At 41.8% G+C, this 26,834-nt stretch overlaps 1 protein-coding gene across 2 annotated transcripts in view; it reads left to right on the forward strand.

The window, feature by feature from the left end:
• Nucleotides 1-1,130: 1,130 nt before the first annotated feature.
• Nucleotides 1,131-26,834, forward strand: part of ADAM17 (ADAM metallopeptidase domain 17) — a 1,432,827-nt gene continuing 1,407,123 nt past the window's right edge. Inside the window, exon 1 of one of the 2 annotated variants that reach the window (XM_069605995.1) lies at nt 1,131-1,338. In XM_069605995.1, coding sequence (XP_069462096.1) covers nt 1,218-1,338 — 121 coding nt within the window. In that variant the 5' untranslated portion in view covers nt 1,131-1,217. The remainder of the gene's footprint in view (nt 1,339-26,834) is intronic. The other variant, XM_069605996.1, reaches the window with a different exon arrangement.

Here is a 26,834-nt window from a genome sequence, read left to right on the forward strand (position 1 = left end):
GGCCTGGTGGGCGGTAGACGAGGTGTAGGAGGATAGTTTGGGTGGCTGTTAGCAGGAATTTAACTGATAGGAGTTCAGCAGATGGTAGACTGGTGAGGGTGGTATCTCTTAGGCCCAGATGGGTTTTTGCTATAAGGGGAGACCTCCTCCTCTTCCTGAATTTCTGTCAGCTCTTATAATAATGTAACCCTCTGGGAGGGCTAGGGAGAGGGCAGGGCCTGCTGGAGCCAGGTTTCTGTGATGGCGAGAAAATCCAGGGCATTTTCAGAGATGAGGTCTACAATATTGGGTGCATGGGCAACTAAAGACTGTGCATTGATCATTGCACCTTTTATGGTAGGGGTCATTGCTGCGGGGGGTGGTCTGCACAGGGTTGGGTGATGGTTCCCTAGTAAGGGAACCATCTGTTCCATACTGTTCCATTTACTCCGCTGCACAACCTGGTCAGAATGTCCCTCAAACTCACCCCTTTGTAAGAAGCTCACTGCTTCCCATTACATCTGATTTCTTATCTAGTGTACGTTCATTTGCGATCAAAAACGCATTATTCCTCTTGTATATAAATAAAATAGTCTTTTCATTCATTGCTGTAAAATGGGCACATTGCAGTGCGCCTGTTGCAAGCTGCATTTGCCTTTAGGCACGTGGGCTTCTCACATTGTTGCCCTTACTCCGGTTTCTCTGCATCCACCCCTTGGTGACAATGAAGCATTAATAGGTATAGAAGTGGGCTTTAGTGTTTCAACTACCTGCTGAGTGGCCGTCTCATGATAATCCGTTTTTTCCCCATCTCTATTGTAAAATACACCCCATGGGTGCTTCAGAGCGTTTTCCTCTGACCTAAGCAGGGCGAGCGCCAGACCTCATGTCGAAATGGGCTCCCACGAGCTAATAAACATCTTCAGGCAGCTTTCGTTCTCCCAGTCTTCGCAGTCTCTCCCTCATCGACAGCCCTTAATTTTCCTTTTTTACCAGTCCCCTTATCTCTTAGCAGCTCTTCAGTTCTGCCCTGTGTTCACAAAACGAAACACTCCACACTCAACCCCGCCTCCCCCAAAAGCCAGCTGCCGAATGAGGGTCATGGATTGGCACATTGGGTTCAGTGCGCAGGCGTGAGTTTCCGTCCCCATCAGGTGACGCACGCGCAGCAGCTAAGCTGCTTCCTGAGATGTGAAGTGCTGTCCAGACCTGTTGCTGTGTCCCGGTGTTCTGCAGCGATGTGGATCCGGTGCCTGCCCAGGTGTTGGCCAGGGAGCCTCTTTTTGCTTTTCATGTACATGTGTGGTGTTCCTTGTGCACGTCGGTCTCCGGGAGGAGAGACGCACCCTCGCAGCCAGGGTAAGGAAACTCATGCACTCGATGCCAGCTTCCTGTTTGTGGCATTGCTAGCGCATCTTTCGCCTATAGTGCTGTAAAGCATAGCAGCAACCCGGAGAGTCATTTAATCATCACTCTGCTTTTCCTAGGATATTGGCTTTATTTGATTATTATAGTTTTATCATATTGTTTTGCTACACATGATTATTTTTTTACATTTTGTTTTGGTTTCTTGATCTGTTAAATTGCCTTTCAGTTCTTCTCCGACCCGTCTATTTTAACACGACTTTTTCAGTTGCCTCCGAAACTTTGCAAGTCTTGGGCTCACAAGTTTGTGTTACAATGTATGAATGTTTTTTGTTCTTCTTGAAAATGGATGATATCTTACATACCCTTCGGTTCTCCTGATGCCCATTGTCTACACGAAGTAAATATGTTTGTCGAACATTTCACCTAAATGTTTGTTAGAAGGACATATGGTTTTGAAAGCAATATTTACAATGGGCAAAAAGATGACGCAACTCAGCAAGTTTCGCTTGACATGTTTAGGTCAAACTGTAGAGAGGCTACTCTCTCAACAGACCCTTATCCTTGCACATCCCCTGTCAATCAGCAGACTTGTGGGGGGCAACGTACCTCTGATTGACCTATTGCATTTCAGCTGCGCTCCCTGTTTCAACACAGTAACTGTGTTTGTTCCGCTTGTCTTGGTTTACTTGGAAGTCCAGGCCCATAACACAAGAACCATTTACACCACACATACTTTGCAGGGGATACTACATATCTTTTAGGGAAAGTAAATCCATGCAATGCCCAGTATTTCAAAAGGCCTCTTCTGAGGCTTTGAGGCATATGTCATGGTAGCACAATTTATTTGCAGATTTCGTAAGATTCTGTCCGTACACTCTGTGTGTAACCATGATGTTGGACGATCCAGATTCTATGAAAGAAATGGTGGAACCCTTCTCTGTGCGCTCTGTTTCTTTTTATATTTTACTTAATTAGATTGGTAATCCAGTTGGCCTTTCAAAGTTTGAAGTTAGACAAGACTCCTTTTGTTGGGTTGCAGTGACTTTTTATTGCCAAACAGTAATTTAAATTTCATCCAAATCAACAACCCTCTACACGTGTTTCACTATCATTGTCTTTCTGGCAGATCCTTTGTTAGGCTTAGGAGGGATAGGCCTATGTTAGGCTTAGATTTCCACACAACTAAAGAAACAATAAAAAATAATAAACATGTTTTAAAAGATTATACTTACTATCTCTTGTCTAACATTTACTAAACGTTTTTGCAAAGAAATACATTTGTTATGACTTTTTACAAAAATAGTCGCCCATTTGAACCAGGCACTAGCACATAAGAATGAGTTGTGTACTTACTCGTATATTTTAGCTGCTTTGTAGCTTTGGATAGAGTAGATGGATCTTAGTCGAGAGTTTTATTTTTTTGAAATTAAGTTTCCATAAAGAAAAATTGGTATGCTACTTCTGAAATTACATTGCAGTGTTTAGCTTACCTTATTTCGGAGTTCCCGGGGTTTAGAATTCACTATGGAAGTTCTGGCATGATAACCTGCCTTCAGCTCGCCTGCTCGGGATTTTGTTTCACTAAAGATGTGCTCGCGATCACGTGTACATCGTAGTCACGTGATCACGAGACCGCCATCTTGATTTGGAATCATTGCACATTTGCAATGTGTTGCTACGCTAATATTTAGTACAATTCATGTGCTTTAAAATATAAAGATTTTCCTTTTGTTGATTGGGGAATGCTGTTTGACAACTTCCCCATATATTTCGGGTTCCTCACATTATAACTATGTTGGGATTTTGTTTCACTGAAAACGGGCTCGCAATCACGTGTACATCGTAGTCACGTGATCGCAAGACCGCCATCTTGGATTGGAATTATTGCGTATTTGCAATGTGTTGCTCTACTACTATTTAGTTCAATTTGTTTACTTTGGATTATAAGATTTTTGCTTTGTTGATTGGGGAATACTGTTTAACAGTTAAACCTTCCCCTTATATTTTGGATTCCTCACATTATAACTATGTTGGCAATTTGCAGATCCATTAGGCTTCTTTAGCCTGCAATATTTTCTGTGTTACCTCCTCTTGGTGGATTGATTATCTTTTCAATTCCATAATATCTTATGTTGCTTTTGGCTTCTCCTTTATGTTCGGTTAAGTGATGGTATCCTAAGGGATAACGAAGATCTTCTTTGGTTATAGCTCTTATATGTTCTTGTTTTTAGTTTTCTTGTGGTACTTCCGACATACTTTTTTTTTTTGCAGGTACATTGAATGTTATATACCACGAATTTGGTATTGCAGTTAATAAAGTCTGTTATTTGTTATTACTTGCCATTTGGTAGAAGGATGTCAGTTTTTCCATTGGCAGAATGGGAACAACTTATACATTTTCCACATTTATAATTCCCTCTAAGAGGTTCAGAGCTCTATAATTGGGGTAGTCCTCTGGTATGTTGTTTTGTGGAGAAATGAGAGTGTCTAAATAGGTCTCGTAAGCTTTTCGATTTACGAAAGGTTATATTTGCTTGATCGTCCAAGTATTATGAAATATCTGCATCCATTTTTAGGATGTGCCAACTTTTCTTCAGTATGTTTTTGATTTGTTTGGTATTGGATGAATAAGTGGTAATAAATCCTATTTTGTTGAATGGGTCAGTGGTCGTTTTTTTGTTGGCTAGGAGTTCCTCTCTTGATATTTTTGCTGTTTTGATGTATGTTTTTTTGTAGGTGGCCACCATTGTAACCTCAAACTTGAAGTTTTTCTATTGATGCTTGTCCATATTTTTCAGATTCTGTACAGTTTCGTTTTAATCTGAGCATTTCTCCATAAGGGATGTTTCTAATGATGTGCTGCGGATGATTGCTGTCGGCATGCAAGATTGTGTTTCCGGCTGTTGGTTTTACATAAGTTTTGTATAGATTTTGTCATTTTTTTTACATACAGTTCAAGGTCTAAAAAATGTATTGACTTTGTGCTTTGATGGTAAAGTTCAAATTGTATTCATTGCTGTTCAAATAGTCAAAATATTGTTTGAGGGTATTGTTATCTCCGTTCCAAATTATAAGAACATCATCGATATATCTTCCCGAGTAGATAATGTTCTTTGCTGTGGTGAATGCTTCATGCTGCCATGCATGTTCCAATTCAAAGAAGCCTACATAAAGATCAGCATACGAGGGCGCAAATTTAGCGCCCATCGCAGTCCCTTGTTTTTCTCGGTAGATGTCATCATTGAACAGAAAAATATTGTTAGTGAGCATGAAGTTTAATAATTCTAACAACATATTGTTTTGAGTATGATCTGAAACTGATCTAATCTGCAAGAAGTAATTAATTGCCTCAATCCCTTTTTGGTGCGGTATGCTGGTATATAAAGATGACATTGGGGGACACTAATCTGAAATCAGGCTCCCAATGAATAGCTTCCAGCTGCTGTATAACATGCTTAGTGTATTTGATGTAAGAGGCAAGGCCTGACACAAGAGGTTGTAAGTGAGTGTCTATGTATTTGGAAATTGGCTCAGTTAAGGAGCCAATACTATTGATTATTGGTCTAGACGTAGGAAATGCATCATAAGGCTTATGAATCTTAGGTATAAAGTATATTGTGCCCAAGATTGGATGTTGATTTTTCATTAAACTTTGCTCGTCATCTGTTAGGTTGAGATCTGACCACTGCATGGTCATCAAATTCCAATCTTCTACCAATTGTTCAATTGGGTTTGTGCTCAGTTTTCCATATTCAGGTGTTCTTCTGCAGCTCGTAAGTAATCACTTTTTTAATTAAAACAATGTTTCCGCCTTTGTCGGCTTTTTTAACAGTGATCATTCTTGCTCAGTTTCTCAATTTCTGTTTTTTCTTTCAAGGTCAAATTGTGTTTGATTTTGGTAGAATTACCTGTTGTAGTTTTCGTAATTCTTGAGTAGTTGCTTTGAAAACTAGGTCTATGACATTTTCTTGTGTCAGCTGAGGTGTGAAATTGGATTTTGGTCTTAAAGTAGTTGCTTCACTGAGGCCCATATCTGTGAATGTCTTCTTCTCCAATATTTAATAGTTGGACTGTATTCTCTATATGAGATACTGTTCCAAAGGAATTTTAGTCTCCTCTTGTTGCCAAAATCGTAGATTTTGTGAGAAGTATTTTTTGAGTTTTCGCCTTCTGCACAATCGGTAGAGGGCTGTATTTAGTGTGAAGTAATCTGATGTTCTTAAGGGGCAGAACGTTATCCCCTTGTTAAGAGCACTTACAAGGTAGGGTGAGGGGTCGAAATCTGTGAGGTTGACTAGTATGTTTTTTTGTAATTCTTTAGATTCTTTGATCTTGTTTGCACACCTTTGCTTGTTGAGGATAAGATTGGTACTATTGCCCCTGCCCCTCCTTGTGCTTGTCCTTGTCGCATTTGTGTATTGCTTGAGCCCTGAGTTGTTTGAGTTCTGGAGAAGAATTCGAATGTTTTTGAATTTTATATATTCTTCTAAAAAAGCTGTAGAGGTTCCTTTATCTGTTTCAGGCACAGTCGATGTTCTTGGTATGGTTTGTTCTTGTTCAGTATCACTGTGGGATTCTGTTTTAGATGAAGGTGGTGAGGTAAGTATTGGTATTTTAGGTAAACTTTAATTTTTTTGTCTTGCCACAAAGTTTTCGGATGGTATCTGTTTATGAAATGTATAGACCCTCTTGAATTTGATACATTTCATCTCTTTTAAACTACTTTTGTTTTTTGATTTTAAGTTCTTTCGTGAACCATTGGATGTAGTCATCTAATATTTGGTAATTTTTAAACGTTGCTTCCGTAAGGTTGATTCTTTTTTTTTCTCTATGTCCTCTTTTGTTTGTTCTATATCCTTTGTTAGTTGTCGTGGGCTTTTTTAGCATTGGTGATAAGACACATCATCATTTCTTTAGATGTATTGCATAGCAATTCTTACCACTCTTGAAATCCTGTTCTATCATCTTCCTCAAAAGAGGGGTAAAATACATATACATAATCCTCTAGGTATTCTGTTGACTTTAAGGTATTATTCCATTGTCGTGACTTCCCACAATCTCGACAGCTCTCTTTTTTTTGTAGTTGTTCAAGTTTATCAAATATCGATTCAATCATATCATACTCAAAACAATATGTAGTTGGAAATGTTAAACTTCACGCTCACTAACAATATTTTTCTGTTCAATAATAACATCTACCAACAAAAACAAGGGACTGCGATGGGCGCTAAATTTGCACCCTCGTTTGCAAATCTTTATGTAGGCTTCTTTGAATTGGAACATGCATGGCAACATGAAGCATTCACCACAGCAAACAACATTATCTACTGGGGAAGATATAATAATGATGTTCTTATAATTTGGAACGGAGATAACAATACCCTCAAACAATATTTTGACTATTTGAACAGCAATTAATACAATTTGAACTTTACCATCAATCAAAGCACAAATTCGACCCATTTTTTTAGACCTTGAACTGCATGTAAAAAATGACAAAATCTATACAAAACTCTATGTAAAACCAACAGCTGGAAACACAATCTTGCATGCCGACAGCAATCATCCGCAGCACATCATTAGAAACATCCCTTACGGAGAAATGCTCAGAATCTGAGGAATATGAAAAATGTGTACAAGCATCAATCGAAAAACTTCAAGTTCGAGGTTACAATGGTCGCCACCTACAAAAAGCATTTATCAAAACAGCAAAAAGATCAAGAGAGGAACTCCTAGCAAACAAAAGAACGATCACTGAACCATTCAACAAAATGGGATTTATTACCATGTATTCATCCAATACCAAACAAATCAAAAACATTCTGAAGAAAAATTGGCACATCCTAAAAATGGATGCAGACATTTCAGAATACTTGGACGATCAAGCAAACATAACCTTTCGTAAATTGAAAAGCTTACACGACATATTGAGTCACTCTCATTTCTCCACAAAACAACATCCAAAGGACTATCCCAATTATGGAGCTCTGAACCTCGTAGAGCGCATTATGAATGTGGAACATGTATAAGTTGTTCTTATTCTGCCAATGGAAAAACTGACATCCTTCTACCAAATAAAATACTTTATTAACTGCAACACCATAATTATGGTATATGCCATTCAATGTACCTGCAAAAAAATGTGTGTCGGAAGTACCACAAGAAAACTAAAAACAAGAATCCGAGAACATATGAGCTATAACCAAAGAAGATCTTCGTTATCCCTTAGGATACCATCACTTAACAGAACATAAAGCAGAAGCGAAAAGCAACATAAGATATTATGGAATTGAAAAGATAATCAATCCACCAAGAGGAGGTAACATAGAGAAAATATTGCTAGCTAAAGAAGCCTACTGGATCTGCACATGGACCCGTGCTATAGTGGCCTCAACATAAAAGCAGAGATGATTAATCTTTTATAAAAGACCAAAGAATTCCCTGAGAAAAGCTGTGAAACCAGAGACTATAATTCTTTAAACTTTTTTGTTATCTAAAATGTGACACAAAAAGAGAACATTTCAATGTAAATTTTTCATTTAAAATATGCTATATACTCGCCATTTTAGACTAACCCTTTGAACCCAGGACTAAACGTTACATGACACTTCTGGTCTCAATTGCCAGTAAGGTTGCAAGAAATTCTGTCTAATAACAGATTATTATTATAGAAATAACAATTAAGGTAATCACTGCAACTCAAGCAGTGTCGTAATATAACAATATGTAGTAAGAGATCACGTGACAATGTGGTCATGTGACCACGAGACGGCAAACTGCCAACATGGTTATAATGTGAGGAATCCAAAATATAAGGGGAAGGTTAAACTGTAAAACAGTATTCCCCAATCAACAAAGGAAAAATCTTCTATTTTAAAGTACACAAATTGAACTGAATAGTAGTAGAGCAACACATTGCAAATGCACAATAATTCCAATCCAAGATGGCGGTCTCGCGATCACGTGACTATGATGTACACATGATCGCAAGCCCGTTTTCAGTGGAACAAAATCCCAACATAGTGATAATGTGAGGAACCCGAAATATAAGGGGAAGCTGTCGAACAGTATTGCCCAATCAACAAAAGGAAAAACTTTTATATTTTAAAGTACATTAATTGTACTAAATATTAGCGTAGCAACACATTGGAAATATGCAATGATTCCAAATCAAGATGACGGTCTCGCGATCACGTGACTACAATGTACAGGTGATCGCGAGCCCATCTTCAGTGAAACAAAATCCTGAGCAGGCGAGCTGAACGCAGGTTATCAAGCCAGAACTTCCATAGCGAATTCTAAACCCCGGGAACTCCGAAATAAGGTAAGCTAAACACTGCAATGTCATTTTAGAAGTAGCATACCAATTTTTCTTTATGGAAACTTAATTAAAAAAAATATATTAAAGTTCAAGCAAAAATTACTTGCAGAAAAACTCTGCTTTCTATCCAGGCATATAAACAAACTGGAAGCAGGCACTTTTCTGACCAGTAATTATTCAGGAGAGGAAAAAGTCTCTACGAAGACCCATCTACTCTATCTAAAGCTACAAAGACAGCTAAAATATCCGAGTAAACAACTCATTTTTATGTGCTAGTCCTTTGTTCAAATGGGCGAGACTATTTTTGTAAAAAGTCATAACAAATGTATTTCTTTGGAAAAACGTTTAGTAAATGTTAGACAAGTGATAGTAAGTATAATCTTTTAAAACATGATTATTATTTTTTATTGGTTCTTTAGTTGTGTGAAAATCTAAGCCTAACACAGACAATGACAGTGAAACGCGTGTAGAGGGTTGTTGATTTGGATGAAATTTAAATTACAGTTTGGCAATAAAAAGTCACTGGAAACCGACAAAAATAGTTTTGCTTAACTTCAAACTTAGAAAGGCCAACTGGATTGCCAATCTAATTAAGTAAAATATAAAAATAAACAGAGCGCACAGAGAAAGGTTCCTCCATTTCTTTCATAGTCCTTTTCAATATTCTGATCAGCCTCAGAATCTGGAACCAAAGTGCAGCCGCAAATTAGGCAAAATAAATTTGAACACTGTACTCTAACACATTCAGAGTTCGCCGTAAGTTGTGAAAGGCTGATTTTTCTCATTTATAAACCGATCCAGATTCTAATAAAATGTTTATTTCTACCTCTACACACAATGGCCCACACTTCCTTTTTACAAAGTGTTTGTCCCCTGCTAACTCTTATCAATCTCACGCTTTGTTTTTGTTTGTTAATGTTAAAGGTATTTATGTAGAACACTGTCACCAATGGAGTTGTCTCGAGGCGCCCAGGCGGATCTGTAAACAAAAAGCTGGGGGGTGGGTTAGTGGGTGAAGAAGGCATAGGAAAGGGAGAGCTGGTGTGCTGTTGGCAGCTTCATTTCGGTTTTCATCATGCACTGAGCTTGGGTGTGCATATAGGATCTAAGCGAGTCTTTGCGTGCTGTTGTTACGATATGTGTTGATTTTGTTGTTGCAGTGTGGTTTGCTGTGATAGAGGTGGTTGTGTGGGTTTTTGTGTGACTCAAGTATGCAGAAATTTGAGGTTTTGATTAGTGGGTCGTATGTCTCATAATCCTTGTAGTTTAGTTTTATGTATCAGGTTGTCATACTGGGTAGTTATATTCTTTCTCTTGGTTTACTGACTGTCTAGTTTCTGGGGCGATACCGTGGCTGGTTTCTAGCAAATCTGTTGGGCTTAGTAACCCCGGTTCAGTAGTGGTGTTATATTATCATTCACCAGCTCCTCTCTATCTATTTACTGTAGGTAGTCCATTGGGTGGTATATTCTTCTCTTCCCTTTCCTGACTGTCTAGTTTCAGGGGCAGTGGTGAGGCTGGCCTCCAGCTAATTTGTTGAGCTTAGTGCACCCAGGAGGGCGAACATTAGCCCTACTTAGGTAGTGGTTGTGTTATGTTATCGTTCCCTGCTCCTTCCTATCTATTTACTGTTGGTGGTCCATTGCTGACATCTTTACGAGGTGGGCCAGGTGTTATTGCTGGGTCATACTTTGTTCACTTTTCCGATTGATTCGTGGGTGATCTTTGGTATGATTCAATGTGGTTTATCTTTTAATTGATAAGTGGATATGTTGCAGATCTGTATATCCTTACTTTATAAGGGTTGATGACTTTAGGGAATCGGGATAGGTTCTTCTCTCGGCCTAGTTCCTCTGTGTATGCTCTTATGGGCATTCTATCTGGTTATGGGGTGAAGTGCAGTGATTTAAGGAGTTTCCTGAATTGTAGGTGATCTCTTGTGTTCCGTATGTTCTTTGGTAGTCGTTCCAGGTTTTTGGGGCGAGGTGAGAAAAAGAGGATCCTCCGAGTTTTCTACTGTTGTATGATTTGGGTTCCAAACAGATGTCGCTGCTGGATCTGAGTGGCCTTTTAGTGTGATGTACGTTTAGTTTTCTTCTGAGGAACTCTTCACCTTGGTCGTGGATTCCTCTGTGCGTTATGCACATTGATTTGAACTTGATCCGCTGTTTGATGGGTAGCCAGTGTAGCGTTTTCAGCGCTGGTGTGATGTGTTCTCTTCGAGGTAGTTTAAGGCGCAGTCTGGCCCTGCATTTTGTATGTGTTGGAGTTTATTTAGGAGTCGTTCAGACATGCCTAGATATAGGCTGTTGGCCTAGTCCAATCTGGACATGAGGGCTATGACGGAAGTAGTTTTGTTGGTGAATGAGAGGAATGGTAGGACCCTTCTAACCGATCACAGGAGAAAGAAGCATTTCTTGATTAGGGCGTTTACTTGTGGCTTTGTTGTCCTTTCGGATTTCCAGGTTTTTTACAATTGATGATGAGGCTCAAAGTTCAGTTGCCCATGGGATATAGAGGTTGTCTTCTCTGTATTTTGTGATGATCATTATTTCTGTTTTGCTTGGGTTGAGTTTAAGGTAGTTTAAGTTCATCCAGCTGTATATTTCACAAAGGCAGTCCTTTAGTGTTGAATTGTCTTCTTGTGAGTCTTGTATTTGTCGTCAGCGTAGTTGTAACAGTAGGGGAACCAGTTTTTCAAAATAATCGGGACAGGGCCACTAACATTAAAGTAAGACACCACACTTCAGTAATGGTTGGAGGGAGAAGGGTGTTTTGTGTCATCCATTCGCCATTTTAAAATTTTTTAACTTTTGTTCTGATTGATATTGCTAGCTTGTCTGAACGAGTTTAACAAGGAGCCTCTGTGGTGCAATCGGTAAGTGCTACAGCTGGTAACCAAAAGGTTGGTGGTACAAGGACACCAGGGGATGGCTTACCTTTTTAAGTGTTGCTGTTCAATTAAATACATTCTATCACAAATTACCACTATCTTGATTTGTAAAATGCAGCATTTCTTCCATGGGAGATTGTGCATTCCTGACTACTGGCGACAGAAGCCCTCTACCAAAAAACAGGACGACAGGGTTTTTAAATGAAAAATATACTTGTGAAGGGGGTACATAGCACCCAATTCCGTGACAGTCTCGGAAAACCGGGACGTCTGGTCGCCATAGTTAATACGGAATTGAAACAATGACTGCCAGGTACTGTGAAGAGAACAAACTAGGCAAATTCACCCTGTAGTGAAATGAATACATAGCATGTTAACCCATGCTGGTGCTTTGTTAGGGCGGCAATAGCTGTGGAGCAGTGGTATTCAAACTTTATGCTAATCCCCCTTTGAGTAAAAATAGTTTCCAGGCCCAACGACAAGGTTTAACTACTTATATTTTCTATCAAATTCTTATAAATTGTATAAAATGCAGTCACCATAATCCCTTTTGTAAAGAGCCTTGTGTACCCCACCCCTTCACATCCTTTGGACCTCCCCTAGGGGGCCAACCCCAGCCTTTGAAGACTTTAAAGACTGCTGTGTAGAGTGTGATAATACGAAAATCAAATGGAAATAACAAGTTAGAATTCTAGGCTTATTATCTTTTTTTTTTTTTTTAAAGTGCCCCAGGAACGTAAGGTCTACATATGACCTCAACTTGGATTTGACAAGCTATACACATCCAAAAATTGATTTCACAAGTCACTGGTACATTCTAAACTTATAATAGCTGTTGGAAAAAACAATGAACGTGACGGTAGTTTTCATCATCCTCATTAAGCCCTTATTGTGTACAAATAGCTTATTTACAAATAGCTTTAAATTGGAATGGGTGAGACTGCCCTCCTGAGAGCAGTGGCACATTACCTCGGGTGTGGTATACTCGTTTGTCTGTTAACTCGCAATATATAATATTCATATGTTTATGTTCCATCTCCTTATGACATTCTGAAAGTTACCACATTTTAAACAACCACAGTTGAACACCCTTGTTAGCATTGTGCCTCAATGCAGTATCCATTTTAGCTGTTGGTTGGTTTTGCACACCTAGGAATTGTCATCGGTTTAACAAGACTGCTGAGGGTTTGTGCAGATCAGTGCATTTGCATGCAATGTTGTGTATGTTCTAGGACATCCTTCTGCATTCGGATGTTTTGGATTACAGCTCCCATCACCCCAAGCTAGCATAGTCAAAAGCAAGTGATCATGGGAATGTAGTCTCAAGCATTAGAGAGTCAAAGGTTGCAGACCCCTGTGTTGTATCCTATAGTCTCCTGAGGCTTCTTGGACATGAAGAACCAGACATCCAAAACACTGTACACAACACAACATAGATGACTACATGGTAGCTGTTGTCACCCATCCATATCAGAACCTCTTCTTCTGTATAGAGTTTTATCTTCAAGGCATCCTGTTCATGCCACCTCATGGCAGTCCTTCTACTTTTGTGTGACCCACTTGAATCCCAACAAGTGGATGGTGCTTGTTCCAAATCCAGTCTTCCATCTGTGTGCAATGTTGTGGACTTTGAGGAATCTGCATCGTGTGTGATTGGAACTGTACTCTATTGTCTGCCAATTTCCTCTGGCGTTCCTGCTTGGCCACACACAATGGTCAGTCTTATGGCGTTTTCAGACATGCCTCCCACCTCCAATCCACCCTTGTTGACATGTTGGGCATCAGGATGGCCATGAAAAGTTTATTCACTCTGGTCATCCCTTTGACTTCAGCGTACGTGTCTGGCCACCAGTACTTTTCTCTTGTTCTTTTTGTCCGATTTTGGCCCATGTGCCTTTCATTGGCCAATTCCATTACTTATTTCCAAAAGTCCTACGGAGTGAACTAACCTATTAGTTGTCATGATGTCAATGCCTTTTTTGAGATTTGGGAACACTTATTTTATATACAGGAATCACAACCATTACAGATCCCTTGCATATGAGCTTCGCCTTCCATCCTCCCTGCTGTTCTCCAGGTACACATTTCACTAAATAGCTAGATTGACTGTCACCATGTTTTCCTGTTTGCTCTGTTGCATGATGTTTTTGTCATGTGGTTCCTTGTTTGTGGAACATACAAAACTTTAATACATTTTATTAATGTTGTTTGTTTATTTGTTTTGGTTAATAACCTTTACTAAATTTCCAAAAGAAAAGAATACTTAACAGAAATGAAGGACAAAGTGATAATATAACAGATAAAACATCAAAAGTAATATTTATAATCAGAATATTAGATCCAGATAGTGCAATATGTCCAAATTATCAAATAGATCTAAATTGCTTACATTTAAGCATTTAGTGTAAATGTCAGTCAAAACCAATACATAAGATACAGATTCACAATAAAAAATTAAAAAAAAACTGTTAAATATATAATACAAATAGATTTACAGACAGAGAGTAAGTCATATACACAAATAAAAAACAAACAAATGCAAGTATATAATTACCCTGTGCTAAAATAGTTTGCACACCTTTACTGTAACTGATATACTGTGCATCATATCCCACCACAGTTTGTCAGCATAAACTCGTTCTGGGTTCAGCACAACATTTTAAAATAATGGATAAGTTCCCTCATAGAGTCTGTACACTCTTGTCAGGATATGCAATAGGGTTTCTCTAGAGTCACACAGCTTACAAAAGCGGCAGATCGCCATTTCGGTACTTATCTCACGTCTTACTGACGGGATCTCTCTTGTCAAGAGGACGTTTAATCTGACCCGCATGAAGTTTTGTGGTTTGGTCCTATCAGGAAATGTTATTAAGTATGGTTCTGGGTAACCCATTTTTTTCAGTGGGAAACATCTGGGAGTACAATTTAGTGCCTAGCACTGCATCAACAGTACCGGCCCAGTTGTTATGTTGAAGTCTTTTCACCTTTAATGGGTGTTGAAGCAGGGTTTCTACCGTATAGCCCAATTTTGTTAAGGACAAGATGCATTCTTCTTGTAGCGTTAATCCATAGCCTAGCTGCGGCACACCTTGCCGTAACCCCTTCCCCAAAAGTGTGTACAGAGATTTACTCTGGCTAGTGGAGAGTTTCCGACACAAGGACAACCGTCTGTATTCCACCATACTTTGAATAGATTGTAATCCCAGCTCATATCGGATTGCTGGAAATGGGAGAGACTTTGGTAGGCAGTGTAAAACAGACCACCAAATCAAGGCTTCCAGTTCATTCATCTCACTTCGCACCCATACTGGAAACAATTTGAGGCCATAACACAACTGAGGTATGTTCTTAGAGAGAGAAAAGCATATGATTGGAAGCATTGAAAATGTACCATATTTTTTTGTTCATTATTTTCATTTCATTTGTGCAATTGGTTTGTTTACCCTATCATAAAGATAGTTACGATAAAAACACTTTTTTTTTGGCATAACAAAAATGGGAAAACCCAGATCGATATGGAAGTCTCGACAGCAAGTCTTACACGATTAAGGAACAAAACAATCCGGGAGGAGCGTTTGCTTAGTCTCATAATTAGTCTTTTGTGGCTTTACTTTTTATTGTTTTTTTTAGATTTTCTGGAAATAACAAGCCAGAGATATGATATGATAGTTTATATAGCGCCCATACACAATGTGTTTCAAAGCGCTTAAATCAACACAACAAAGCAAACAGTAACTGTATCCCACTGAGCACCGCCCCTCCCTCCCAGAACCGATCCCGGAGCATCCTGTCTGGTAATCTTCACCCTATTTCCAGTATGTGGAATTTATGTGGACCGTACCCCTCTCTAAGTGTTCATGTAGGAAGTTCATCACCTCCTCCAAGTCTGTTGTGAATTTGGTTTGGATGCCCTGTATTGTATACGTCCTTCATTCCATTGCTTCAAACTGCCAAACTTTGGCCACCCAGTCCTGTTCTACCGGAGGGTTTTTGGCCTTCCACTTTTCCGTGATTACTAAAAGAGCTACCAATGATAAGATTATATAAGCCTTCCTTGTCATTTTAGACCATTGCCTGGCGGTGTTTCCAATTAGGCCCAGTAGGTCTTCCCTTGAGCCCGTGGTCGTCTCCTTTCCGAACATTGCATGCAGATGTTGGTTAATTTTTTCTCCAGTATCCCTCCAATTTTGGGCACCACCACCACCACATGTGCAGCTAGTCCCCCATCCCCTACTTTCCCGCCAGCACGCTTCTGATGTATCGGGATACATTTGTTTCAGACGAGTGGGGGTGTAGTGCCACAGGGTCATAATTTTATACCAGAATCTCTGATCTGCATAGCTTAAGTCAATCTCGGTATAGCCCCTCCCAATCATCCTCTGAAATGGGTTCCCCTAGCGCTTCTTCCCAAGCCATTATGTATTTTGGGGTACGACCTGGCCCCGCCTCTTGCCCTATCCTGTATATATATGTTGGAAATGAGACTTTTGTCCCCAGGGTCGGTGGCTAACAATTTCTCAGATGGGTTCAGGAGGACGGGTGGCCGCCTTCCTATGTAGGGGGTCCATTAACAAGTGGCATAGCTGCAGATAATGCATCCTATCAGTTTTGGATAGCCCCAAGTCGTGTTTACATTGAACAAACGTCTTTATGTCCTGTGAACATAATCCCCTATTTTTGTACATCCCCTTTGTTTCCACTTCTTGAAAGCCCCTACTGGAATGCCTGGGGTGAATTGGGGATTGCCAAAGATCGGAGTGCATGGGCAGGGAAAGGTTGTAAATTACCTATTATACACCAGCGAGTGTCAGGTATTTTCCACCAGTTTGGTGATATCTGACTTATGCATGTTTTGAGGCCGGTCATCTTTATGGAGCCATAACACTTCTCCCAATGGGGCGCCTCGCACAGCCTGGTCCATCTGGTGCCAGATCTTCCCAGTTTCTGGTGCCAGCCAATCTTTGGTGACTCATATTTGGGCTGCCTTATAGTACATGCAGAGATCCGGTACGCCTAAACCCCCTCTTTTAGTCGGACTCTGTGGCAATTTCATCGCCACCCGGGGGGGGATTTGTGATTCCATATGTATGCGTTTATAATTTTGTACACTGCTCGGAAAAATGATTCCGGCACTGTGATCAGTAGGGCTTGGCAATAATATAGGAGCATGGGGAGGGCCACCATTTTTATCGCATTGATCCTCTCCATCCAGGAAATCGAGAGGGGGCACAATTTAAGAAGTTGCCACTTAAGCTGCTCTAACAGCGGAAGGTGAAGGTAATTTGCCCCGTATAGGCCCTGCAATGCCCAGAAGTCTGATGCTAGTGTGTACCCATCGGAATTGAGATAGCTGTTGTGCTTGAGTTAGGTTGTCCCACGTGATCAATTAAATCCGGCAATATTCTTGAATTGCTCGATATCCCTCATCACTGTCTGGAGGGATTTCCCTGGATCCGAGAGGGTCAATAGCATATTTTCTGTGTATGTCATTATCATGTGTTCCTCCACCCGAATAGTATACACCTAATATCACAGTTTGTGCGGATTGAAGCCATCAAGGGCTAAAGATATATATGGCAAATAGGAGGGGAGAGAGAGAGCAGCCCTGTTTCGTACCCCTTGTTGGAGTAATTGGATTTGATAATTCTCCGTCCACTAATAGTCGTGCAGTCGGGTCTCTGTAATTAGCATGCACCATGGCCAGGTATTTTGGCCCAATGCCCATCACGCCCAGGGCCTTAAAGGGAAAGGCCCACTCAACCCTGTCAAACGCTTTTTCTACGTCTAGATAAAGGAGGACTGCAGGCTCTCTTTTCTTTGTTTTTTTTTCTAGGATATGGCAGACCCTTCTAATGTTATCATTCGTTTGTTGTTGACAGATGAATCCCAATTGGTCAGGGTGTGTCAGCTGTAGTAGTAGGGGTTCCAGTCCACCGGGCAGGATTCTGGCGTAGAGTTTCACATCTAGGTTAATCAATGCGATGGGTCTGTACGAACCACACTGTGCAGGGAAAAGGAGTATTTTGGCCTCTTTCATCGAGGGGGGTAACGCCTCCTGTTTGTGCAAATGTGTTGACGAGGGAAGCCAACCTAGGGGCCAGGGTATGTTGAAAAGCCTTGTAGAACCTAGCTGAGTATCCGTCAGGGCCCGGGGCTTTGTTCATGGGAAGGCGTTTTATTGCCTGAAATGACCTCCTCCTGCGTGATATCGGTGTCTAGAGTAGCGCAGTCAGATTGGGAGATCTTCGGGACAGTAAGTGTCCTAAGGTAGTCGCTCTGGAGTGCGCTATCTGGGTTATCGGTTTTGTAAAGCTCTGTATAAAAGGTAACAAAATGTGCTGCATTGCCGGGGGTAGAGTAGGCCCAATCCCCCTGTGGGGTGGTAATCCCCTTGATTGTCTGGGCTGCAGTCTTCTGTTTGAGTTGTCTCGCCAATAGTTTATCCGCCTTATTGGCGTGGATATAATACCTTTGCTTAAGTGCTAGCAGGCCCCATTCGCCCTTCTTTGTCTGGAGAAGATTTAATTCCCCTCTAATATGCTGTTGCTCTTTCCGGACTTCCTATAGGTGTTGTGCTGCCTTCTATTCATTACGTCCTGGAGATTGCTTTCCAATTGGGTTTCCAGGACCCATTGTTGCTTTCGCCAGTGTGCCCGGAGGGCGATCAGTTCTCCCCTAAGGGCAGCCTTAAAGGCGTCCCATACCGTGTCTCTGAAGTTCCCCCACTTCCATTGAGTTCAACATATTTGGATTCCACCTCCCCCCTGCATCACCACATCTGGTAGGACTTCTTTCGGGTATGACTAACTCCTTGGTCCCTTCTGGTGTCTGTACATGTTAAGTGCCACAACAATGGGGGCGTGGTCTGAGAGGGATATTGGAAGCGTGTCAATGGATTGTATTCTGCCCAATAACTTTGGTGACGCTCAGAAATAGTCAATGCGGGAAAATGTGTGATGTAAATGGAAGTAAAAGGTGTACCCCAGGTCCGCCCCCTTAACTGCGACCCATACATCTTGCAGCGCCAGATGTACCATCTTCCGTTGCAAGGCTGATGACGGAGGGGGTTGTGGGCATTGTGCATTTGACATCCTATCCCTGGTGGAGTCTCACACTAGATTAAAATCCCCCATCACTATTGTCTCCCCTTGGGCAAACCCCTCTAGGTCCATGGGTATACCTCTCATAAATCCGTCCTGACCTATGTTGGGAACATAAACCATGGCAAGTGTAAGGACATGCATGTCTATTTGTAATATTAAAAACAAGTATATCCCGTCCTTGTCTGTTTTTGTGGACACTATCTGGGTGGCTAACCCTGCTTTGATCGCAATCAGTACCCCGCCAACTTTGCCCTTCGCGTTTGCTTGTAAAATCGTCTGGAATAGTCTTAATTTCAGGCAGTGGGAGTCAGACTTTTTGATATGGGTTTCCTGCAAGGCCACGATATCTGGAGTGTGATGCGCTAATAACCTTTCCAACTTTCTGCGCTTCACCGGGGTGTTCAGCCCCTTGATATTCAGAGAGAGCAGCTTAAGCATACTTAAGGATTGGTCTATCTGTGCGTAGTTCGGAGCCCCTGAATTGGTTTAGTCTAAGGGCCCTTCCCCAACTTGAGCTCATTCCCCCCTCCCTCTGCCCCAACTATCCCTTCCCTTCCCTGAATCCTCCCTGCCCCTACCCTCCACTCCCTTGCCCTGGAACGGGTCTCATTACCTAAGGGTCTCCCACACCGTGCGTGTAGGATATGAACCCGCCTTACAACCCAGGGCCAACTGGTATGGCACCTTAAGGCCCCTATCGAGATTCCAAGCATGCAGTCTCTCACGCACCCCGTCCCCCAAGATGCTTGGGTAACTTGTTAGTGAGCTAAACGGTTGTCATGAATACCGGGGCCGTACCCCCTAGCCTGTTACGAGATTTCTTCAAACACTGGGTGGTCTTTCTGGTGAGTCGACTGTTGCGGGCCCCAGGCAGGGTCTCTTCCGTCCTGAGTGCATTTGCAACCATTCCCATGGCTTTGGACGTCACAAGCGTTGCAGCAATCTCCTTGGCTCGGTGTCATTCTCAAGATGGAGAATCTGTAGTCCCTCCTGTAAAGTAGTGACCCTATGCTGACTGCCTTCCCTTCGAAATAACACCCCAAAGGGGAACGTCCATTTGTATTTGACCTTTGTCTTGCAAATGTCTAAGGATTGGCCCCATTTCCTTTCTTTTGAGGAGGGTGGAGTGGGCCAGGTCCTGATAGGGATGGAGTTCCACCCCGTTGAATTGTATGGGTTGTATGGGTTCCGCCGGTCGGGCTGCACAGAGGATCGATTCCTTTTGTGGCTATCTTGCCTGTGCTGTCATCGCGTCCCTGTGTCTGGAACCAGGTTTCGGTCTCTTTGGGCCTGTTCTATCGGGCCTTCGCTGGCTTGTTCCTTATCCAGCAGGTCTTCAAAAATTCAAGTGACCGTCATTCTCAAGTCTGCGTCCGCCACCGATTACCGGAGGTTCTGTATGCGAAATATTGGATCTGCGAGACATGTTTTCCAGGTCCTCGCATTGCAGCTCCATGATCCTCAAGGGCAATATCAATGGAGCAAGTGTCCTCCACTAGCTCCTGTAGAGCCCTTTTGGCATTTTCAGTTCGTTCTACCAGGTTCATAATGTCATGCCTCATATCCGCCATGGACTGTTTTATTTCACCCATGAAAGTCGCAAATTGAGTTTGGAAGACATGCGTCATCTTACTTTGAAAGTCCAGAGAGCAGGCTTCCATGTCATCTTTTGAGGTGGCCATTTTAGCGGTTGTGGTAGTAGGATCCCCTTTGTGTATGGTCGGCAGTTCTTTTGTTTTACTTGAGAGATCCCCTGTTTCGGGGTCTCTGGACGAGCAGCGCTGAATGATGCTTCCCGGGTGGGAATTCCTTTTTTTTTTATTTCGCTACTGCTGCTTTACCTTTTTGTTTCCCGACATTAGTTGCACTCTCGAGGTTCAGGTTGTGATAAAATGTTTCAGCCCAGGCCTTCCTCCCCGTGTGGAATCAGAAAAAATACAATATTACGGCTGTTACACCGAGCAAGGGAAAATACACCGACACGGGCTTATAAAGATTCCCAGAATCTTTATTACAAAACTGAACAGTATTCAACAAAGTACACAAATAGCTATTTGGCCGTCAATACATCAGAGACCACCAGCAGGGTTCAATGTGAGCAGTGACAGAATTTCCTAGCTGGACATCGACGCATTTATACCATTCGTAAAAGGATGTCCAGCCCTCTTACAGGTTAATCCTACACTGGGCTAGGGTCGCGCCAGGTTCACTTTCCTAATTTACATATCTCATGCATGCGGTTTACTTTTCAATACATTTACTAACACACTCCATTATTCTTTAATTTAACATTTACACTCTTTACATGCTGGTTTAATACTGACCAAACAAATGTTTCACTTATTATATGTGGGATAGCATTGCTGTCCTTATACACTTGTAGTTTAACTTTGCTAATTCAAGTAAACCCCTGCTCCCGAGGTCAACAAAGGACAAGGTCTGCATTACCCTAACATATAGCCTGAGGGCAGGTTGGACATTAACTCCCCTACAGAGGTTGGAGAGGTTAAGGCAAGAACAAGGACACACGAGACGGCCATTTTAGATTACAGGGTGACTTTGTATAAAACCCCAAAATGGCGGTTTCTAACCTAAAATGGAGGCTTGATTCAAGATGGCGCTTACATTAATTTCTAAGGTCAAGACCTTGCCGTAGAGAGTTATTCGCGTACAGTTTTAAGCAACTTGGCGTAGGCCAATATACGTACAAATCGTTTGTAATAAGAGGCATAATTTAATATCCAGTTTGACAAACCCTCCTTTTGGCCTATGCCAAGTGTTAACACTACTTCTGATTTGCTTGCAAGTAACTTCATACGTCATCGTCCATATACCCTGAATCATTGTCAGACATATCTATTGCCATTAGGTCTGATACCAGAGTTTCTTTCAACACATACTCTTTGGAGAGCTCCTTTGGGGCGTATATTTTATTTCCTAATACAGTTGTTGCTTGCGCGCAACTTCCCCCTAATACTGAGCATATACCAGGGAGACACTGTATACAACAACAAAGAAACAGAAAACTTCCCAAGATAATCAGCAGGGCCGAGAACAACTTCCATCCCCATGACCGTAGGAGGTCCCAAAACCATGTACCAAGTTCCCAGTTTCCCTCAGGAACATGTACTTCTGAACTAAGAACATGTAGATTTTGGATCGCCCTAAAGATCGTTGGAGAGGAGTCTGGAACGTAAACGCAGCAAGCGGACCCCACTAATTTACATACTCCTCCTCGCTCTGCCAGGATGACATCTAATGCCATCTGGTTCTGAAGAGCCACTAATCTTATCGCTCTCTGCTCTAACGTCATATTATAGAGTATGTCAGTGGTCCGATTGATGGTTCTCTCCAATACTCTCGCTAGTCCCCTAATATCTTCTGAATTCGTAATTTGCCCAAAAAATGACACAAAGGATTTCATAATATCTCCTAGAGTTTGCGCTGGAGTATCCCCTTTTACACCTCGTTGTGGACGTGTCTTTGAAATTTCTGTAATACTGGCAATAAATACCCCAGGTAATAGAATCCCTAAATAACAGGTTCCTTGCCAATCCCTGGGCAACCATGGAAATGCCACATTACCGCAAACAAAATGAACAGGTTCGCCTACGTACAGAGGTCTGTTTTCACTAGTCAAATTCGCAACATTGGCGCAATTTCTAAAACTACCCATTGACAGTGTTCCATTCCTCTGTATGCAGAAGGATACTGAATCGGGGCTATGATTAACAGAATAAGATGGAGGCGTGGCATCCTTATTGCCTATAGGAGCCATTTTGAAAGAGATTAAAGACTGAAAAGGACGAGACAATCTATCAGAGGGCCTAACAGAAGCAACGTTTGGCTTACTTCTATTTGCAAAAAGCGAGCATCCAAATTTTTTTTTCAAAACTATTTAAATTTGTACCATCAAAATTCCCTGAGATGCTGTCATTCTATAGACCAAAAAATAGTGCTCTAAGAGAAGCGTAACAGGCAGTTGTCAGAGGCAAAGGGTAAATATACCAACCTAGCCCCTTATCTCCATGTTGCGGTAGATGTGTACAGATCGAGCAATTGGTCTTTTTAAAAATTGCATAAGTGGCATTCATTATTAACAAAAGGGTATTATTCTGATAATTCCTTCTATGCAAAGAATCTCTAGGCGACAAAGTATGCAATTGCACAGTAGGAGTGGGAATAACAGATACATTTTCAATAGGTAAAAAGTCCTCTAACGGATATGCTTCTTCCAGATACCATAACCCAAACCCAGAAGTCATTACAAATCCAGTAATTATCACGAGAAGGCAACAATACACTTTGGGGGTCCCCTTACATACTTGATCATTGTCTCTGCTAGTCACATTTTTATCTAAAAGTTCAGTACGAGCGGTAGCGGGTGCAGGCATCGTAGTCTTCAATCGAAAAAACACCAATTGTTCGTTTGCTGGCGACTCCAGTCGCGCGTCTTCTTAATGTCTTTCCCACAACCCTTAGCCAACTGAATCTTCCCGTACAATCGGGCCAAAAGGCAAGCCCTCAAATGATTTTCTCAATCACACAGTCAGACCATGCTGTACGTTTACTTCCTTGGGCGCAAATTATATTTTGCAATTTCTGGTGGGAACAAAGTGTCGTCACTTCCTCCTGGAAGTGGCGAACGGATGGAAATGGGATCAAGAAAGGATTGATCCGGAAGTTCCACTGTTGGGGAGTCTGGTGACAAGATGGCCGTTTTGTCCGGCCCTGCGGATTCTGAAACGGTCTCCGATTCTCCCTTGTTGGTTGTTGCTGTTTCAGGCACGCTAGTTACAGAAGTGGGAAGGGATTCTGTGTCTTCTGTATCGTGAGGCACGGGCTGTGGGATCCGTTTGGTGTGCGTCGCATTGATGCAGTGTTTACGACCCACTACCCGTACGGCAGTCTGAGTGACCAGCAGGACTTGGTAGGGACCCCTCCACCGAGGTGCAAGGCAAGGCGACCTCTCAAAAACCTTCATGAGGATCCAGTCCCCATGGTCGTAGACTGTGACCAGGACCCTCGTAGTGCACAGGTAATTCCTCTCGCACCTGATGATAAATTGAAAACAGATTTTTAGTCAACTGGTTGCAGTAGTCACATTTTCTATATCCCGTAGTGAGCGACTTTTTGGCATACCCCAAATATTAGCAGGTCTCCCTATTACCACCTCAAAGGGAGAGAGCCCAGTCTTAGTTTGAGGGGTTGTTCTCATCTATAGTAACACCATCGGTAAGGCGTCCGGCCATTTTAGCTTGGTGCCAGCACACGTCTTAGCGAGTTTGTTCTTTATAATGCCGTTGTGCCTTTCCACTAATCCGTCACTCTGGGCATGTCTAGCTGAATGGAACCGCTTGTTAATCTGTAATCCTTTGCAAATTTGTAGGATTACAGTGGCAATAAAGTGTGGCCCATTATCAGACCAGATGACTCTCAGCAGCCCAAACCTAGGAAAAAACTCTTTCAACAGAGTTTTTGCCGTGGTTATGGCCGTTGCATCCCTAACCGGGAAGGCCTCAACCCACTTACTAAAGGCACAAATAACAACCAATACATATTTAAGATTGTTACACCGTTCCAGTTCAATAAAATCAAAGTGAATAACCTCAAACGGGACGGAAGGTGGAGCGAAACTTCCTCTATGAGTCGAGGTACCTTTTCCTACATTGTGCTGCAAGCAAACCATGCAGTTCTGGACAAAACGCTCTGCAGTTTTGAAAATCTTATCACTGGCCCATACACTGTGTAGCATTTTTGTTAATTTCTACGCACACACATGTGTCGGACCATGAGCCATAATAACCATCATTGTAATGTAGGCGTCGGGGAGTAACCATTTCCCTTCAACATTGTCTACCCAACACCCATCATCATCCAATCTCCCTGCACCCTCGATCCATCTCTTAGTTTCCTCTATGGTAGCATCTGCTTGAATATCTTTTACATCATCGATACTTTCACCCAAAGTGCAAACATTTAAAAGTTCTCTTACAGCGTACATTTCTGAACTGAAATCAGTGGCAGTTTGTTTAGCTATCTGATCGGCAAAGTTATTCCCTTTTCCTACATCATCTGTAACTTTTTGATGTGCTGGACATTTTATGATAGCTAACTGAAAAGTGCTGAAAGCAATCGCACTATTAAAGTGCCGTGCTGGATTTTTGTTCCGTGCGAGGTCAAGAAACCTTGTTCTTTCCAAAGTCTACCGAAATTGTGGGCCGCCCCAAAGGCATACTGACTGTCAGTATATATGTTCACTGTACGCCCTTCAGAAAGCTCACAAGCTCGAGTTAACGCTATCATTTCTGCGGCCTGCGCAGAGTTATGCATAATTCTTTTAGTTTCCACAACCGTGCTTAAAGTAGTGACAGCATAAGCAGCCGTGGATGTACCGTCTGGAAGTTTAAAACAAGAGCCATCACAAAATAGCTCTCCTTGAGGGCTATTCAAAGGCGCATCTTTCGAATCGATTCTGCCTTTAGTCTCTTGTTCTGTCATATAAAGGCAATCGTGTGATGTATCGTCATCATCAACAGTATTTTGTGAGACAGGTAAAAGTTCAGCCGGATTTAATACGCAACACCTCTGAATTTGAATGTGTGGGGCAAACAAGATCAGTTCATAACTTGTCAATCGTGCAGAAGTGAGGTGTTGCGTTTGAGTTCTAGTCAATAGAATATCTACAGAGTGAGGTACCATTAGGGTTAACGCATGACCCAGGACCATTCCCTCACTCTGTTTTACAGACGCAGCAGCAACAGCGCGCAAACATCTTGGCAAAGCGCATGCTACAGGATCAAGGGCGGAGGAATAGTAGCCGCACGGCCTATTCTTCCCTCCATGTTCCTGCGTTAACACAGCCAAAGCACATCCATCATGTTCATGCACAAACAATACAAAGGTCTTATCATAGTTCGGAGTTCCTAAAACCGGCGCTGAACACAGCGCGGATTTGAGCAAATCGAATGCTGTCTGGTGTTCCAAGGTCCATGGCAATGGCAAAGAAATGCCCTTCTTTGTCAAGGCCAGCATTGGTTTAATCGTTAACGAAAAATTAGGGATCCACAATCTACAATAAGAAGCCATACCTATCAAGGCTCTAACTTCCTTTTGCGTATTTGGGACAGACGTACCAGAAATGGTCTTTATTCGTTCAGGTGTCAACCGTCTTCCCTCCTTTGACAGGAGATAGCCTAAATAGGTGACCTCCTGGCAAAAATATTGGAATTTCTTAAGTGAAGCTTTGTGGCCATGTTTTGCTAGATGACAAAGCAACAACACAGTGCCTTTTTTACAGGCACTCTCAGAATCAGCAGCCAAGAGGAGGTCATCTACGTACTGCAGAAACGTGCAAGTAGTAGGCAACTCGTGGGTATCAAGCTGCTCTTTCAATGCCCTACTATAAATACTTGGACTCTCAGTGTACCCTTATGGTGCACGAGTGAATGTAAACGAGCGTCCACCTAAGGTAAATGCAAACAAATACCTGCTATCCTTGTGTATGGGAATACTGAAAAACGCGTTTTAAAGATCAACAACGCTAAAATGAGTGGCAGAAGCCGGAATCATAGTTAGTATTGTTGTAACATCAGGTACAATAGGAAATTGAGGAGCCACAATTTTGTTAATAGCACGTAAATCAATTATAAAACAAAAGGGAATCGCATTATCACCTTTTTTGTATACTGGCAAAATAGGGCTGTTACATATGCTACCCGTAATCTCCTCAATTACTCCACGATGTACAAAATCAGAAACTATACATTTCAAAGCCTGTTCACCTTCAACTGAGATCTTATATTGCGGGATGTGAGGCAATTTTACTCCATGTTTCAAAATAAATTTAACAGGTTCAATTTGGAGAATGCCCACATCATTATCATCAATTGCCCATAAGCATTCTGGAACATTAATAAATTCTGGCGGTAAAGGTCAAGTCAAAAACTGAGAGGCGAATGATTGCTGAGGTGAAATTGTTAGCCGAATTCCATCCGGAGAACAATGAATTACTGCGTGTAATGCCTTCAACAAATTTAGCCCCAGCAAGTTCTCCCCACAGTTTGTGGTAAGTAGAAATGGACACTGTTCCGTGAAGGGACCCAGTGTCATCGTTACCGGCAAAGAGACCGGACAAACTACAGGTGTGCCTGAAAACCCTACGGAAACG

The sequence above is a fragment of the Ambystoma mexicanum genome, chromosome 4p (assembly GCF_040938575.1).
Source record: "Ambystoma mexicanum isolate Mex_15411 chromosome 4p, UKY_AmexF1_1, whole genome shotgun sequence".
NCBI lineage: Eukaryota > Metazoa > Chordata > Amphibia > Caudata > Ambystomatidae > Ambystoma > Ambystoma mexicanum.